The 19115-nt window shown below is 45.0% G+C and overlaps 1 protein-coding gene across 3 annotated transcripts; it reads left to right on the top strand.

Annotated features, from left to right (window-relative positions):
* Positions 1-620: 620 nt before the first annotated feature.
* Positions 621-18324, top strand: hivep2b (HIVEP zinc finger 2b). Of its 3 annotated transcripts, none has more exons than XM_061796057.1 (7): positions 621-1903; positions 10116-13781; positions 14554-14711; positions 14786-14961; positions 15566-15664; positions 15894-16609; positions 17099-18324. In XM_061796057.1, exons 2-7 carry the CDS (start codon positions 10212-10214, stop codon positions 17435-17437), a joined length of 5058 nt encoding a protein of 1685 aa, XP_061652041.1. In that variant the 5' UTR covers positions 621-1903; positions 10116-10211; the 3' UTR covers positions 17438-18324. The 3 variants fall into 3 exon arrangements, with proteins under 3 accessions (XP_061652041.1, XP_061652042.1, XP_061652040.1); XM_061796058.1 differs by lacking the exon at positions 621-1903 and adding an exon at positions 5186-6627 and having other exon boundaries at positions 15897-16609; XM_061796056.1 differs by lacking the exon at positions 621-1903 and adding an exon at positions 5186-6627.
* The last annotated feature ends 791 nt before the right edge of the window (positions 18325-19115 follow it).

Below are 19115 nucleotides of genomic sequence, written 5' to 3'. Positions count from 1 at the left end.
GAAAAAAACTATTGTCCTAAAAAATACACAAATGTTTTTGTTGAAAACAACTGAATTTTCCTAACATTATAGTTTTAATTGTGTAAATATATGACTGACTGGTGGGAGAAAAAAACCGACTATTTTCCTCAAAATATACAACTTTATTCTTGTTAGATTAAGTCTGATCTCGAAAATATCTATCCAATAGACTTCCTTAGATAATTTACAACTTTTTGTGTATAAAAAAATACTTTTAGAATGACTTTGTTCTTGAAAATGTATAACGATTGTCCCTGAAAATATACTTGTTTTGTTGTTGTTGAAAAAATACACAACTTGATTCTTGAAAATATACAAGTTTATTCTTGTAATATTACAACTTTAATCTTGTAAATATATGACTATCTAGAAAAATGACTTCTCAAAAATATCCCACATTTCTCAATATTATACAACTATTCTCATAATGCAACAATTTGAATCTTGAAAATGATTTTCCCTTGAAAAAAAACTTTATTTTCGTAGTGATTTTAATCGCATAAATGTACAATATATTTTCTAAAAAATATGTAAGATTTAATTCTCATAATATTTCAATGATAATCTCAAAAATATGTTACTTCTTCCATCAAAAATGTTTCCCCCCCCCCTTTTCCTCAATTTTATTCTGGTAAGATTGTCTTTCATCTTAAAAATATCTGATTTACAGTTCCCAAAAAAATATATATTTTTTTGTGATTATATACAAGTTAGTTGTAATATTATGACTTTAATCTTGTAAATATATGACTTATTTTCCTAAAGAAATATACAGATTATTTGATGATCGACAACTATTCTCGCAATGTTGCAATTTTGTTCTTGAAAATACTTTCAATATTTTGTTGAAAGTATAGGACTTAATTATCATAATAAGAATGTATTGTAAATATACAATGATCTTAAAATACACAACCTAACCCTTGTAACATTACAACCTTAATCGTGAAAATATACGACTTCCATGTCGTGAAAATGTGCTGCTTCTTTCCTGAGAAAATATGAAATCTTTCTTGAAGATGTACGACTTCTTTCTTGTAATATTCCAACTTTAATCTAAAAAAATACACAATTTTCTGTTGAAAAAAAATACTGTTTTTGTCTGAAAACATATCACTTTAATTTTGAAAATATCTTACTTTATCTTGAAAATATATGCCTTTTTGTCTCAAAAACCAGACGACATTATTCCCATAAAATTACAACCTTCATTTTGAAAATATACAACTTCATATCTTGAAAGTGTTCTATTTTTTTTCCTAGAAAGTGTAAAATCTTGCTTGCAGACAAACGACTTCAATATTGTAACATTACGACTTAAGTCGAAAAGAAATACAAAATTTAGTGTTTAAAAAAAAATAACTCCCGCATGGAAATACATGACTATTTTTGAAAATATATTACATTTATCTTGAAAATACACCGCTTGATTCTCAAAAAAAAAAAAACTTTTTAATCTGTTCATGTAATTATTTGTTCTTTTCAAGGTAGCCCTTAAACCTGCATAAGGCGTACCTAATTTGGCATTTTGTTCCGTTTATCGTCGCTATCACGTAATATTTGGTCTCCTTTTTTTTTTTTTTTTTTTGCATATTAATATACGTGTTGTTGATGTTTTATCTTTGGAGGCGGGGCTGTGAATATTCAAGAGCTGCTGTTTTGAATCCAACCGCTGTGAGCCGCGTTTGGCGCCCTCTGGTGGCTCTGTACTGCACTGCACCCAGGAGGAAGTGGGAAGAACACGTTCCAAGCTCATCTCCGACGACCCCGGAAAGAAAGCGACCCCCCCACACACACACACTCGGACACTACCCTAAGCCCCCGTCTCGTGCATCCGTCCTCCCGGGTCCAATGACGATATCTGGGTGCTGTCTAATACCTGGTAAGCACCCGCCGCCTCTTTTTCCATGCTTTTTTTTTTTTTTATCCTGAGCCGAAATTAGTCCTGGTAGCGGGGGGGTGTTTATCACCTGAGAGGGTGACTCCAGGTCGGGGGGCGTTGTGTCTGCTCCCTCCCCGCTGCCGCACGCTTTTGAAGGGGGGAGGTCCCTGTTCTGCAAATTTTCCGTGACATACAGATGGGAGGGGGGGGGGGGGCGACCAAGGGGGTTCTCAGGTCCATGCATCCCCCCCGCCCCCCCCTCCTCCTTCTCAAAAACAACAACACGCACACAGACTGTGAGCCGGATATCCCCATATAGCCAGGCACGTGACAGCTGATCCAACAACACACAAAGCAACAGAATGAATATTTAAGGATCGATTCATTTTGAAAGCTATTAATTTATAGTTTTCTATATCGATTGATGCAATTATAACTAAGAAACTGCTGCGAAATAATATATTGTTACATGACATTTGAACATAAAAAATACACATTCTTATTAAATGTATTTTTGTTTTGTTTTTATTTAAATTGTTGCAAATATGACTTTTGTATGTACTATAATTTCACTTTTTTAAATATAATTTATAAATAGCATTTTTAAATTAAATGGAAAATTGTGTCTCGGATATAGTTTCTATATGCAATGTTCTTTCAAAGAAAAAAATCTATCTATCTATCTATCTATCTATCTATCTATCTATCTATCTATCTATCTATCTATCTATCTATCTATCTATCTATCTATCTATCTATCTAATGGGTGCTAACTTACTGTAATTAAATGACTTTATTTTGAATTAAATGACTTCACCCACACCGAAACTTTAGAGCATGATTCGTCAGAACGGCGACATGTTTACGTACAACCGTTAACGCTAGCACTAGCTTGCTAGGCTACATAACGGTTTTGTTGCCTGCTTGCGAGCCGTATGGTATTAAAAGTACGTGAACATACCTCAAACAAGCCTTAAACGAACGTCTTTTCCTGTCTTGAGCACCGGTGACCACCAACACACGTTCTTACCCATTTTTGTCCTAATAATACAAAGTCGGCGCCGCCACGGTAACGAGTGTATCCGGTCGCATTGGAGTTGACAAGATAAAGCCCGATGATCGTAAAAAATAGGATGCGGTGGTATCGGAATACAAGATTTTATTGCAGTAGTCTGACGTAGTGCAATTGTGAAAAAGCAAATTTGTCTTGTAGTCTGATCCGGGCATTAAGTGTTGTCTGTCTCACACCACCACCATGTTTAAAAATTTTTTTTTTTTTAAATAACTTCATTGGCCGTCAGATATTTACAGTACTACGTCAAAAGACACGCGACAAGGCTAAAAATAAACTAGCTTTTGGATTCAAATATACTGTGCACGATGGCGACGCGGAGTAAATGTCTTTTGCGGATCCGATCGATGACGTCGTTGATCGGATCGGCGAATTATGACATTAAAGCCGATCATCATAAAATGCGAATTATCGGCCGATGCCGATAAAATCGGTGTAAAGTCTAATCTAAATATATATATTGAATAATTTTTCAAAAGAACATTTTTAATTTTCATATTTGATTATTTTAATATATACATACACGCACAGTTGTGTATGCATTATAAATATATATTTTGTATTTTTCAATAGATACAAATATAGGTGGTAATCATTTTAGAAACAGCCACAAATATTATTGTATTATTATTACATATTAAATATAATATTATTCATAATATTAAATAAAGTATTAGTATATTTTTATTAAAAATATATATCTATATATGTCACTAATATGATTTTTGTAATTTGTTAAAACAATTGTAGTATATAATTTTTTTATTTTTGTACTATGCCTATTTTACTTCCTATTTTGAAAATTACATAAAATAAGTGTTGCAGTATTTATTTTAATAGTCATTTTTATGATATTTAAAAAATAGCGTAAACAAAATATATTATCTTTTTAACCTCTACTTTTCCACACTCTTTATTGATCATAATAATATCACGCAACAATTCTCATCATACATGAACAAAAATATATAACAATAACATATTTCACCCTGGTCTATTTATAGTTTTGTCTTTTATTTATTTATAATTAATTTGTCTTTCGAATATATATATTTAGTATATGATTAGAAATATTTTCATAGTACATTCCACTAGTCCATTTTTTTCTAAATAATTTAAATAGCATTTTGTAGTTTTCTTGAGTATTTTTTTTAATGGTGTTTCTTGTTTTTATTCTAATAATGGACATGGAATCAGTGACGTGCGCTCATTTTAAGCATTGTTCAAAGTGGGATTTGAATGCTGTCTTATCTATGTTTGATACAACACTTTTCCTGCCGGATCCTCACACTCAATTCCTACATTTGCTGGTAATTATATACGCCGACAGGAAACGGGGCCATTGTGGCAGTCTCTGTTGCCATGGCAGCGCAGCACTTGGCATCAAGCTTATTTTTACCGATTTTAAAGAGACGGTGGCGGCGGAAGGATGAAGGAAAAAGGTGGATGCTGCCGTTGATGTGTGTAACTTGCCAGGGAGAAACCCTCAAGCCTTCCATTGATAAAGACCCCCATCTCCGAACAACCACCATGTTGTCATATACTCTGTTTTTTTTGTTGTTGTTTTTTTTTTGGTGGGGGCAACATGGAATCCCACTCAGCTGCTCCCAGCAAGTGCGCACCCTCTCGAGGGGGCAGTTGTATTTATAGACGACGGGTGGCTCGACCTTGACTGTATTAACCATTTTAGCCCCCCCCCGCGCTCATTCCCCGACCCCACCTCATGCGTCCAGCGCTGCATAATGGAGCTGCATGCAAGCTCCAACTTGTTCCACGCACGATGACTCGGAATAGCACCCTGAGGAGCTCCTCTTTCAATGCACGCGCTCGACATTCTCAGCTTGTTAGGCCACTTAACTGTGGAGTGCAGTGGCTATCCCATAATAACGGCCCCCCCCCCCCCCCGAAAGAAAGGCAGACCACCTGCTCCTCCTCCCGCTGGCGGGAATGTCAGATGAGGTTTCGAGGCCAAAATCCTTTGCCCGCGTTACAAAAAAATTCTGATATGCATTTATGAGTTGTCAACAGTGTGATGCCCTGATGATAAAACTCTGTCATGGATAGCATATTTGACATATTTAAATGTTTGATATTATTGTTATGTTTTATATGTTACTGTATCCTATTTGTTATATATTATCGTATATTATATATACTAAAGACGTTACTGTCCAACAAATAAAACATTCCATTTGATGATTTAAAATCTGTAGCCCCCTGGTTAAGTCCTGGTCGCAGTTTTTTGGGGGTCGCAGATTTTTTCACCGAACTGGAGAAGACAGCTGATGCATTTTGGATGGCGAGTTTTAGCAACCGTTTTCCCTCCGGAAAATGTTGCTTCTTTTTTGTTTAAAATGGCTTACTTTAACCAGAATCCCTTGCTGCATCCTGGCTGTGGTCTGTTTCGCGCCGGTCTCGGTGCCGTAAAATGCGGAAATCTACGCCGGCTGGCAACATCTGCTTCTACTAAGCCATCTCGTTACCTTAACTGCTAGTTAGCGGTAGCTGGCTAACTCTTGTCAATGATCTTCCACGATGCGTTGAATGAATCTTGCATAACTTTATCGGATTCGTCTGCCACAGTCGCAGTCTGCCATGAACATTTGTGCTTCGCTCCTAACTGGGGCTACAACTACGCATATGTGCAGTATTTCAAAATGGCAGCTGGTAGAAAACAACGCAGCTCTTGTCAGAATAAAATACATACTTTAATTTGTTTTCATTCGAATGCGAAAATTAGGATTCCGGATTCATTTTTGCAAGCGTAGTCGCGAGTGAATCCGAATTGCCATTTTTTCCGATTGCTACCAAATGTGCACCATGTGTACCACTAGACAGGTGAGTGACTGAATTGGGAACAATTTGAGGTTTTGCCATTGCGTGTGGGCAAAGTTTGATGATTCTCCGAAACCGTAATAATTGGCCTTTCCGACTATTTGTTCTCTGTACACTGAACATCAAAGGAAGCAGTGTACTCTGGGGGCAATATTGCCCATACTGTCATAATGTTGAGTTGTGAAGAGGCCGGCAGACGTAAGCAGGATGCCGTGTGCAGCTGCACATCATCCGGCGGCATTGTGCCCCGCTCGGCGCGTCAGGACGTCGATCGTTCCCCCGCTTTGCGAACGGAGGACGAGGGCGTCGTGACGGGAAGCTCCGAGCATCTCACAAAAGAGCCCCGAGGCTTTTTTTTTTTCCCCCCTCCCATTCTCCTACTTCCTCCTCGCCGTACGCCATCTGAATAGCATCTTTTAAAGGGAGGTTCTCAGCTCTTGATGAATGAAGAGCAGCTTTTGACAATGATCATGACATCTGACTCCCTCCCTCTCGCTCCTCCTCCTACCCAGGCTGAGCGAGCTGCCACAGCCGGAGAGGAAAAGCGCCCTGAAACGTGGGCCGTTGTGTAATCCCTCCCAGGGCCCCTTTGCTATTTTTGTGCCCGGGTCTGCACGTCATGCTTGGGTATTTTCTCCGGTGACTGGCTCGCATCAATAGAACGCTCCGAATGTGCGCCGCTACTGCCGCCACTCCGGACTGATGGGACGTTTACCCCTGCGCTTTTTTTCCTATCCCGGTGGAGGTGGAATGGACGGTGCGGGATGAGGAATGAGGATGCGGGACATGGAAGGAGAGGAGGGGGTTGAAATGTCAGGTTTGTATGAGGATCATGGGGAGGGGGGGCTCGCATGCGTGTGAATGTCATTGTGATATTTATGGATGCTAGCGTTTAAAGGAACGGAGTGTTTTTTTTTATTTCCTTCTCCCCCCACCTGCGTCTCACACCGCTGCTGTGTCGTGCATTGATTGTACAGGTGCAACACGACAACATGCGTCTGTGTCGTTGCGTGTGCGGCGAAATGCGGGTTTAATCCGGCATACGCCGCAGTCGTCTTTTCAGGACCTCAGAGGGATGGAAACTAAGCAATGAGGTCAGATCGACCTTGAGGAGGGAGCTTCCAAAGAACACCCCCCCCCCCCCCCCCCCCCCCCCCCCCCCCCCCCCCCCAGCATACCCCCAACCCCAGAATGCCGTGTTAACCTGCTTTTCCACTGCACAGTACCGACTCGGCTCTACTCGTTGGGCTGAGTTAGGGGTGTGTTGTTTTCGAGTCGCATTGAAAGCATCGCTTAGATAAAGCCACAAAAGTCACACTAAAAGGGAAACCGTGAAAACCGGCCACATTAATCAGATCACGCTGTGCTAAATTCCACTTTTGAAAACTGCGAAAAACGCATCGCATTGAACACACCGGCTGGATTGAGCCATGCGAAATGAGAAGTTGCGAAAAAGTTTCACCGCATTGAACCCATTAAGTCGCACTAACGGAAACCCTAAAAAAAAAAAAAAAAAAAAAAAAAAACTCAACACATTTGTCAGGTCAAGCTATGCTAACAGGAAGCTGCGAAAAACCTGCCACGTTGAACGCATCGGTTGCATCAAGCCACACAAATGGGCAGTTACGAAAAAAAAAAAAGAGAAGCATGCATTGAATACATAGAGCAACACTATTGGAAACCAAAAAAATGCTTTGTTCACTTCCACTTTGAAAACACATCACATTGAACACATCGGTTAGATGTACGTACTACTACGTAGCTTTGAACGTATCAAGCCGCACTAACGGGAGACTGTGAAAAACCTGCCACATTGAACACATCTTTCAGATTAAAACATACCAATGGGTACCTACGGAAAAAAAAGCTACTTTAAGCCCGGCTAACGCTTCTCTGCGCATTGAACACATCAATAACAACTTTATTTGTATAGCACCTTTAAAAACACGTTCACAAAGTGCTTTTCAGTAGAATAAAGTCACGCTAACGGAAAACTGTGAAAAACATGTCACATGAATGGGAAGTTGCGAAAAAATAGTCGCGTTTAAACCGAACTATCGGTAAACTGCGACAAACCTGTCGCAACGAACGCATCTTTCAAATCAAGTCACACTAACAGGTAACCGAAAAAAACGACCACATTGAAGACATCGGCGCATCTAGCCACGCTTACCAGGAAACTGCGAAAATGCACCACATTGAACACATCGTTCGGATTGAGTAACGCTAATGAGTGGGCTAATGGGAAACTGAAAAATCCCACCCCATTGAACACATCAAGCCGCACATACAAGAAACTGAGGAATGCCCGCCACATTTGTCAGATCAAGCAATGCATCGATCCAATCGAATGATGCTAAAGGGAAACAGAAAAACACAAACGCATTAAAAGCTTTGTTTTGTTTGAGCCACGCTAATAGGAAATTGCAAAAAAAAAACAAAAAACACTACAATGAACGCATCAGAGCACAGCGCTGTATCCTATAGTTACTTCTAGTCGTAAACAAGAGGAGACCGGACGAAAACAGAGCATCGCAGCAAAATGGAGACTGTGGCACAGCAACAGGCTCAGCTAATATTAGCATGTGTAGAGCTGAGTAGGTACCGTACAATGGAAAAGTGGCTTTAGTCCTCCCCCCCACCACCTTTGAAACATGGGTCACTTGAATCTGGCACGCCCCCTTTTGCACCCCTTTCCACTTCCGTTATTTTCACGCGACTGTCCGCATGCAGCGAGTCACCTTGGATTCGCATCCTCGGTGAATCGCGCCGGGTCGAGTGCGATCGGGGCGCACCGACAAAAAAAAAGAGAAATGGCAGGCGAGAGAGAGAGCATGAAAAAAAAAATTATATATATAGAGAGAGGATGTCCTAATTAAGGGGGAACTCGAAGGGTTTGAACCAGATAATCTTACATAACCTCGTTAGGGAGGACACAGCATTTGATACTGAGAAGATGAAGAGGAGGAGGAGGAGGAGTATGACGTGCCCTCCAGTGTTAAAGCTAAAGCAATTCCCAGCATTCATGAGGGGGAGCGTGAGACGTGAGGGAATACGAGGTGATGCTGATGTCTATTTGTTATACGCCACCGCACCGAAACCAATGGAGCAAGCGGTCAGCACGTCTGCCTCACAGCTCTGAGGTTCTGGGTCCAAATTGCAGGCTTTCCTGTGTGGAGCTCTGCATGTTTTCTTTGTGCTTCCGTAGCTTTTCTCCGTACACTTTAGCTTCATTTCAGACTCTAAATTGGCCGTAGGTGTGAATGGTCATTTGTCTCTATGTGCCCTTGGGATTGGAAACCGCACTATCAGGAATCCGGGGCCACCGCTAACTCGGTTGTTTCCATGAACCTTTTAGCTTTATAAATCAAATTCTAGTTGGAAGTTTAATAGGAACAATTTGTGCAAGCTACGTTAGTGTCATTTAAACAAGGGGGGGTGGGGGGGGTGGGGGGGGGGGGGCAAGCGAACTGAAACGAGCCCACAACAGTAATAAATAAATCCGGGATTTGGATGAACGCCTGACCGCAAAGAAGGGGCCATCCCATCCCATCCCGCCCAAACTATTCCATCGAAAGTTGCTCGTAACTTCTAAAATAATCCCAGTGGCAGACATACGAACCACCGCCAGACCCACTTTGACAGACTTTTGACTATTTCCCCAACAATAAATGAAAAAACAAAAAGTCTTTTATAAGTGGAATTTGAGATCGATAGTAGCAAAAGATTGGACTTCTCTCCATGAATACCAACACACATGAATGGGGGAATTTAGGTTCCTGCCAGGGTAAGGTACCTGGGTGCAGGGGCACCGTCAAATGGGGGTGGGGTTGGGGATTGAGGATTCTAAGGGCCCATGACGGACAGGGACCCTAAAAAAATGGACTTACGAGTTTAATTTGTTCTGTGACCAAGCTGGAAACTCTATTAATAAATACATTTTCCCCATAGAAACAAATTCCAATGTGATTAGTATCTTGCCCCCAAGGAAACATCACTCAGAAAATGTTGAAAGTGCATCCGTGACTGTGGCTCTCCCTGCTAACATGCCAGGGCATTACTGTACCGTCATTTTATTTTCACGACATTCTAGAGAGCAGCGTGTATCTGAAGCTTCCACGAAACTCAAATTTGAGCTCGCAACACAAAGCATGAGTCAAGGTTCCTCTGTATTTCCATTTTGTGGCATTGACTTGTTTGCATGTGGTCGAGTGCCCAATGTTTACTGGCAAGGGGCCAACATTTTCAATGTTCAAGCTCACTAATACTCATCAAATCGCCACGTTCTTTTCTCCTTTATTGCAGATGAGCCATCCCACGTGTATGTAAACATCACGACCGACACCTAAAAAGAAATTATTCCTCAAAAAAAAAAAACAAACGATCGCAACGTCGGGATTCATGGAGTCGCTCGAAACTGCCACAGGCTCTCCGGAAAGTCAGGAAAGCGATGCCGCGCCAAACAAATGCCCACCTGAGGCGGCCAAGATAAGTAGAAGTCCATCGGTGGAAATGGAGGGCAACGGGTGGCACCAGCACCTGCAGGAGGGCCTGGCCAGAGAGACACGCGGTCCCAAAAAAGCGCCCGACTCAGGGAAGTCACTGACTTTCGAAGATTCGACCTCCCAAACCCAAGACACCGAAGCATCGTCGCTTTCACTGCAGGCCGCCAAAGCGGCTGGCAGACTAAGGAAATCCCCCAGTTCACCTGAACAACAGAGTTGCTATTCAGGGATGGAGCTGCACTCAGACGCTGGCGGGAAGGCTGAGCCGAAACCGCAGAAGCCTGGCAAGTATGTTTGCGATTACTGCGGAAGGGCGTGCGCCAAACCCAGCGTGCTTAAGAAACACATCCGCTCGCACACCGGGGAGCGGCCTTACCCGTGCGTCCCCTGCGGGTTCTCCTTCAAAACCAAGAGCAATTTGTACAAACACCGAAAGTCCCACGCTCACTCGGTCAAAGCCGGAACGTCACCGTTCCCTCACAACGTCAGCGTGGACCAGGGGTCTTTCGAAGGCGAAGGGGAGTTATTCTCCGACGCCGAGCAGAGCACGGACACGGACGAGGACGCGTTCAGTGACCCGCTGCTCCTGCTGGACTCCCCGGCGGAGGCGTCGGATCACACCGCCGTCAAAGTGCTCAACCTCATTTCTCACAAAAAGGCATCCGCGATGTCAATGTCGGCTCAGGACAGCTCATCCCAACCCCCGGAAATCAATGCGCCACCTGCCGCCGCTGCCGAAGCTAACTGTGCGATTCAATCTTGCACGATTAAACAAAGGCTCGCGCTTCGGCTGTCGGAAAAGAGGAGCAGCGACTCGGAACACAATCTGTCCCTTCCAAGTCAGTCGAGTAAAGGCAGCACGGATTCCGGCTACTTTTCCCGGTCTGAAAGTGCAGAGCATCAGACCAGCCCCCCAAACGCTAATGCCAAATCCTACCAGGAAATTATGTTTGGGAAGTGTTACAGGCCCAGCCCCAAGCAGACTACAGCATACGTGGCCTGCAGCGCAGAGTCCGGTGACGTGGCAAGATGCTCGGAGAAAGCAGTTTCCCGCGTTTTCACCCAGGAAAAGGACACCGTTGAGTCAATCAAAATCAATACAAAGTCCTTCGCGAAGGAAGAGGCGAAAGAGGCACAGTTCGACAGCGGCTCGGACACGGGAACCCTCCTCAGGAGCAACTCCATGCCCGCATCCTCGGCGGTCAGCCTTACCATGCCCCAGTCTCTCCGGGGCAGCCACTCGTTCGATGAGAGAACGAGCAACGCGGGCATGAGGCGACTCCGGCGCCAAGCCGCTTTCGAGCTGCCAACCCACGAGGTCCACACGGACAGCGACGGCCATGGGAAAGCGAGCGAGATGTCACCTGCGGGACTGGAAATGGACAATTCTCCGCCGAGCGTAGTCCTGCAGAGGCACGCTATGGAGCTGGCGACGCGGAAGCGCCGGAAAGAAAAGCGTGAAGAGGAGGATTTGCCGCATCAGTACGAGGTGCATCATGAACAGTGCGAAGAAATGTTTGACTCAGGTAAGGATTATGAGCCGAAGCTAGTCAGCCACGGTGCGGTCGGCGTCGTGAAAGGACATTTGAGGACGCAGCTGGACAGGAGCGACATGGACATATCGGCCAGCCCTGAAATGCGTACCCGAAAAACATTAGGAAACGTCATTTCGGTTATCCAGCACACGAACTTCATCAACAGGCCCCGTGCTGACCAGTCTGATTCCTACAAAAGTCTCAGGCAGCGGCAGGAGGCTTTCTCCTCATTTCAGCCCATGGAGGAGTCGTTTGAGGTGGACAGGGGTGATGGCATACTGAGGCAGTCCTTTCAGTTGGGCGCCAAACTGGTGCGGCAGCCCAACATACAAGTACCGGAAATCAGGGTCACCGTGGAGCCCGACAGTCCAGAAAAAGCTCCGGATGTGCCGGCGAAGGAGCCGGAGAAGCACGTGGAAGAGTTTCAATGGCCGCAGCGGAGTGAAACTTTAGCCCAGTTCCCCCCTGAAAAACTCCCCCCGAAGAAGAAAAGGTTGCGGCTCGCCGACATCGAGCACTCCTCGGGGGAGTCCAGTTTCGAGTCGGCCTGCACCAGCCTCTCACGCAGCCCCAGTCAGGACAGCAACTTATCTTACAGCTCTGCCTTCTCCTTTGACAGGGACGAGAGCCTGAAGCCAGTTTCCCCGGCCAGGCAGGATGAATTTGGCAAGCCCCTCGAGCTCTTAGCTGTGCCGGGAAGCGGCCGCTCGCTCTCCGTTCTCCATCAGCGTCAGCAACATGAAATGAGACGCTCCTCCTCGGAGCAGGCGCCTTGTAAGTTGCGCAAGGAGTTCCCAGAGGTACGCAGCGTATCATTTGATTACGGAAGCCTCTCTCCAACATCCAAAGTTAGACCTGGGGACCTGGCAAAGGAGAGACGGAGGGGCAACTTGGTGCGCCAGGAGTCACTGAGCATGGACACCGAGGCCTCGCACGTGCAAATGTTTTGCGGCGGCGCCACCTCTTCGTCATTGCCCATCTTTTCAACCGGCAACACACTCCCCCAGCCGCCGCATCCCGGCTTGTTAATCCCCGTGAGAATCCAGACTCACGTGCCGAGCTACGGCAGCCTCACATACACGTCTGTGTCACAGATCTTTGACAATCGTTATGGCAGAGTTAGCCCCGCGTTAGCCGCCTCTCAGAATCGACCCGCCGAGCACACGCTCTCTGTCGAAGCCCTGGACCTGTCCTCGGCCAAACTCAAGACCGGTATCCCCCTCTCCCTCACCTCCCGGACCATCTCCACCACCAACGCGTCCAGCGGCGGCGCAAACAAACGCATGCTCTCGCCCGCCAGCAGCCTAGACCTCTTCGTGGAGGTCAAGCAGCAAAAGCGCGTGAAGGAGGAAAGGATGTTTGGGCAAATTGTGGCGGAGCTGAGCGCTGTGGAGTTGGGCGAGTGCCACTTGGAGGATGATTCACACAGGAGCGAGTTTATCACGCTTCGAAAACTGACCGGCGACCACAGTGTGGAGTCTCCTATGGAGAGCAGCTCCTTGGATACCAGCTCGCCCCCGTATCCGAGAGAAGCTGGCACGGACAAAGCGGCGCAGATGGACACGGGGGCACGGCCGCTTTCCGGCCGAGACATCTCGGTCTCAGAAGACGAGCATCGGAGGACGCCGTCTGCCTTTCCGAGTCTTCGTACGGCGACAGGTGTGAGCTGGTGCTATCTCAGCTACACTAAGCCGAGCTGCTCACACGACTGCGAAGGGGGCGGCGGCGCTCCCTTCTCCTCCGTCTACGCCACCTGGCACGTCAGCTCCCGCAATCCCAATCTGCCGGAGCTGAGCACCAGCGCCGCACTGGCCCTGCTGCACTCCAAGCAGAAGGCAGGCAAGTTGATCTACTCGATGGCCGCCATGTGTCAGCCCGGCAACGGGAAACTGGTTTCGTCCCTCGTCCTGTGGCGGCAGACATTTGAACAGGTGAGGAGGTTAGACAAAAGCCCCCTTTGCACGCCACCCATTTGCTCACGTCCAATTATTTGGGCTTGCACAATCCTAATGAGAGCCCAAAAAAAATGAAAACATCTAAAAATGCAAAAACATTACGAAAAACCTAAGTAACGTGTTTTGAACATTTTTATTTTAGAATTTATTTGCATTGGTATTTTAGTTATTATTTTAATACACCATTGAATAATTTACAATTAACCAACTATTAAATCAAATGAATCTATTTTTGTTTCTGTAACTGACTTAACTCACCTGTTAAAAATATGCCAGGTCCTTGGTTGATAGTAAATTATTATCAATATATATTGATTCAATTGTTTTTTTACTGATATTTTTTAAATAGTGTGTATTTTCAAAAATGTTATCATAAGTTTAGTATTTTTATTTCGATGTTTGCTGTCTAACATCTCGTATTTTTATAATATTTATCGAATATCTTTGTATTTTTAGAAGGCCTAAATGTGTTAGTAGAAGACTAAGACAAATTCGGGTTACGCGACTTTTAACCCCCAGGTTTCGTGAAAATGGACCTCTGTGACCGAGCTAACAAACCACCATAGCTAGTTGGAAACCACAATGTCCCATGCAGAGGTACACAGGCCACAATAGAAAATAATCCTAACAAACAAAAGTATTATTGCCAGCTTCACGTTTGCCGACCACGCCGTGTAAGACACGACAGTGACTGGCCGAGTCACGTTACAGCCAGCGTGTTAACAATCCGTTTGCTGGTCCTAATCAGCTGCAGAGGAAACCGGAGCCCAAAGAGGCGGACGTCAACCCGAGCAAGAAGGCGAAAGACGCCAGCTTCAGACTGAAGGCTGCCAAGGAAGAGTGGAAGGAGAGGGAGGCGTCAAATACCCAAACGGCTCCGACGCGCATCAAGATCTTCGAGGGAGGGTCGGTAAACCAGCCCGAGGAGCGTTGCCACGGTTTTAAACTACTTGCCGCTCACTGTTCTTTGGTGTTGTCAGGTACAAATCCAACGAGGACTACGTGTACGTCCGCGGCCGCGGCCGGGGGAAATACATTTGCGAGGAATGCGGCATCCGCTGCAAGAAGCCCAGCATGCTCAAGAAACACATCCGAACCCATACGGACGTGAGGCCCTACATCTGCAAGGTCTGCAACTTTGCATTCAAAACGAAAGGTGAGCAGTGGTCTCCGAAAAGTCAGGAACGGAGGAGTGGAAAAGGCGGACCACGGGTGAACAGCTTTGGAAATACGAATATTGGTTATGTTTTTCGGATCTCCTCTTGCGACCACAATGAATCCATATTTAAGTCCATCATTTAGTCATCTAGTAATATTTGACACGGTAAAAAATGCTTCTCGGGGCTCCTCTTGCAAACACAATGAATACTGCTATAAGTCTGCGGAAGGTGGAACCAAAATGCGGTTGTTGCGTTTGTACTGCTCAAGAATTGGGAACAGTTGCCAGGTGTCTTAACACGTCTGTGGCATGCCTTCATCAAATCACGCCTAAAAGACCTTCAAGGATCAAAAATGACATGATTGGTATTGCAATCGATTCAAGAATCTCGTTTTCTGTGGAAAGTCTGGAAAGTAGTCCAAAAATGTGCGTGAAAAGCACAATGTGCGCATGCAGTAGCAGAACGCCATCGGGTCTATTTCAGGCTGCTCCAGTATCAGCCGATTTGTTTTGTCACGTCATTTTTCTTTCTGCCGAATGCTCGTTTGCTCACACGGGGCAAAAGCGGAGGCCGACCCCATCTCTTTTCCTTTCTGAAAAGGAAACCTGACGAAACACATGAAGTCAAAGGCGCACATGAAGAAGTGTCTGGAGCTGGGCGTCTCAGTGACAATGGACGAGACAGAAATACAGGAACATGGTAAGAATGTGTTTCAACTGACATTTTACTCGAGACTGGTGTTTTATAGCCTGCAAAACACATGAATTGTGAGCAAAAAATAAAATAAAATAAAAATGCAAAATGTCTTATTATAAATAAGAATGACCACATGAAAAATCAAACGTAGCACACAAGTTGACCTACTGCACCATCGCCATTTATTGGCCCGGCATACTCATAGCTAAAGCAACGTCTTTGTCCTTTAAAGTAGACGAGGCGCCCCAAGAGTCCAAAGCGGAGGTGGCGGTGGCGGCCAAACATCAGTTCTCCGACGCCGAATACTCGGACGGCATGGACGAAGACGCGGATGACGTCGACGAAGACGAGGACGAGGACGACGACTACGAGGGCGACTCAACGCCCAAGCTGCGCTCCAGGAGCACCAGTCCGCAGCCGGGCGGCGGCGTCACGTCCCTGCCGGTTACCGTCACCGTCTCCGGCAGGTGGCCGGGCTCGGACCAAAGAGACAAGACCACGGAGGACGACTCACTGAGCGTTCTGTCTCCGGATCAGGCCGGCTTCCTCTTCGACCCTTATTCTTCGTGCCTCCTCTCGCCCGGCTGGGAGTCCCCCATCAGGGAACCGTCGCCCTCCCGCCTGCGATACCCGTCCCCGAGGAGGGAGCTCTCCCCGCGGGGTCGCTGCTCTCCCAGATGGGACGCCACCCCGCTGAGGCCCGGCTCGCCTGGTTTCTCGCCTGTTCAGCACCTGTCTCCTCCTGTCGCGCAGGAGCGACCCACGTCCCCCGGGACGGAGATGGCCGGTAAGCGGGAGTCGGCGGTGCGGGGCAGGCAGCGGGTCGTGCTGAGGGCCGTGTCGCCACGCCGAGGTGGATCCCATCAGCAGCGAGGCGGCGGCGACAAGAGCAGACAGCACGCCAAGATCGACATGGCTCAGCAACAAGGAGCCTTTGAGATGGAACTGGTATGTAGCGCAATTTTTTAAAATGATAAATTCAAGTAGTGCGATATAACATTCACATTCTCAACCTCTTATTTCGTAAATCAAAAAAATGGCATGATATCTTGTAACATTCAACTTCAGCATTCAACTGACAACATGTAGTTTTTGTTGCTTTGAATTGCTGGGAGGGGGCGAAGTTGGAGCGCACACACTGGCAAGTGTTGCTGCTGCCCTCTTGTATCGGAGGTCCTTAGATCAAACTTTTCCACGCTTCGCGTGCCCAGTCAGTTTTTGTTGGGTCGCTGCCTCTTTTACGACTCTGAAACTACCTCTGCAGTTGGGAAATTGCTCGGTGGGGGGCAAGATAGATTGGGAACGTGGACACTGGCTCGTGTCACTGATCCCTCTTGTATGGGCTCCACAAAAGTTTCCCGTACTTTGGGTTTCTGGTCAATTTTCTTGGTCCAACCGATTTTCAATGTGTTTCTCCTGCCATTATGTGTCCTTCAGGAGCAGAGGAGCATCTCCGGCCTTCCCGCCGCCGTTGGTGGTGCTCACCAGAACCTCTTGAGCCACCTCCCTCTCCACTCGCAGCAGCAGGCATTCAGCTTGCTTCCTGTCCTTCCAATCGGAGGAGCCCTCCGGGCGCCGCCACCTTCCCCCGCCGCCTCCGACGTTCCGCCGAGCCCCCCGAGCGAGGAGGGAGCTACCCACGTGGCCCACGAGATGGCAGAGGAGGACCAGGGAAGTCTGGATTCGGGCGTCAGGGACGGCAGAGAGGAGGAGAACGTCCAAACGTGCTTGAAAGCCATCGCCTCGCTCAAGATCAACACGGAGGACCCACATTAGAGACCTTGGGCCGCCACCCGCTTGTCGGGGGCCCGACTTTGGCAATATGACGATGAAGCTTCTTCACGGCCAGAAATCCCGACCTTCTCTTTGGACTGCCTCACTCAAGGTCAACATGGAGCGACCCTCATTAGACAAGAGCCCCCATCTGGGGACCTTGGGGCGCCACCCACTCGTTTGGGTCCCACCTGAGGCAATATGAAGACACAGCTTCTTGGCTTCTTTGGACTGGACGAGCAACGGGAATTCTGATTATTAACTATTATTATCATCATTGGGTGCAGGTGCAATATGAAGAGATATACTGTATAACGCTAATATGCCTTTTGTTTGACATAGCAGTTTGCATACGATTGCACATAAATTATATTTATAGATTACTGTACCAAAAAAATGCCCTTTTACGTATTACACACCCACCTTCTTCTTCTTAGATGCGTGTATTTTAATGTATGTGTACTTTGCGAATAGACTGTTGTCTCATGTACTCATATCGAGGTGTGATGCAGTAGTGCGGTAATTATTTATATTTAAAATAAAATAAAAAAAAGGGTGGGCGTGCGTATTATGAGACGGTCCAAATTTTGAAGCTTCTTGCGCGACGAGGGTCTGTGCCTTTATTTTGCTTTGGACGTTTCAAAAGGTTGAGGAAGAGCTTTGCGAGCTTGATTTATCTTAAAAAAAACAAAAACAAACAAACAAAAACAAGGTTTCTTTTTCTTAATGTTGTGGTTTTTAATCTTGCATGGGATTTGCTATTGCACAAAAATTACAGGAAGTCAACATGTAATTACTGTAAGATGTATTTATATATTAGGACATAGGCACTTATTGATACTGGTAAATATTTGACTACTATTTATATATGGTATATATATATATATATATATATATATATATATATATATATATATATAAAATATATATGTACTTATTATGCAGCAGTGATGCAAGTTATGCAGTGAGCCACAATGCTGGCGTTGCTTTTGATATCTTTTTGCTCTCTTTCCTCTCCTGTACCGACCATCATAACAAGTGTTTGCCGTGTTCCCACAATGCACTGTGTCGCGTTTTGACGATGTGGGGAAACATATTTTGTTTTTTTGCCGCTTTTTTGAAACATTCCACTTCCTTTTATATATATATATATATATATATATATATATATATATATATATATATATATATATATATATATATAAAACACCGTCGAGAGAAACGTGCACAAGAAACCTGTCGCAGGTAACGTTTAGGGATGGGCATAACAATATTAGCAATGTGTCAATCTATTAATTAATCATGCATTTTGTTAATTAAAAAAAAATAACGTTACAGCTCAAATTGATCGACTTGTGTTGAACGTTTTAACAATTTAGATCAAATATTTCTAAAATGCAAAATAATTATTGTAATTGAAATTAGGATTAAGTTTCACTTCCGCTGCCATTAATTATGATCGTTACCTCTATTGATTGATTTATTTACATTTACATTGATTTACCTGGTATATTAGTAATATTGTGATGAATGTCATTATTGACCATTGTGAATTCTGTCAAATAAAATTTGTCATCTAAAATTTATACAACAATATTTTCAACTATTTTTTAAAACAATTAGCCAATTCAGTCATTTTGTCGCTTAACCTTCCTATTATGTCGGTTTAAAAATTAATTTT

This window comes from Phyllopteryx taeniolatus, chromosome 13 (assembly GCF_024500385.1).
Source record: "Phyllopteryx taeniolatus isolate TA_2022b chromosome 13, UOR_Ptae_1.2, whole genome shotgun sequence".
NCBI lineage: Eukaryota > Metazoa > Chordata > Actinopteri > Syngnathiformes > Syngnathidae > Phyllopteryx > Phyllopteryx taeniolatus.
This window is presented reverse-complemented; position numbering and strand designations above follow the sequence as displayed.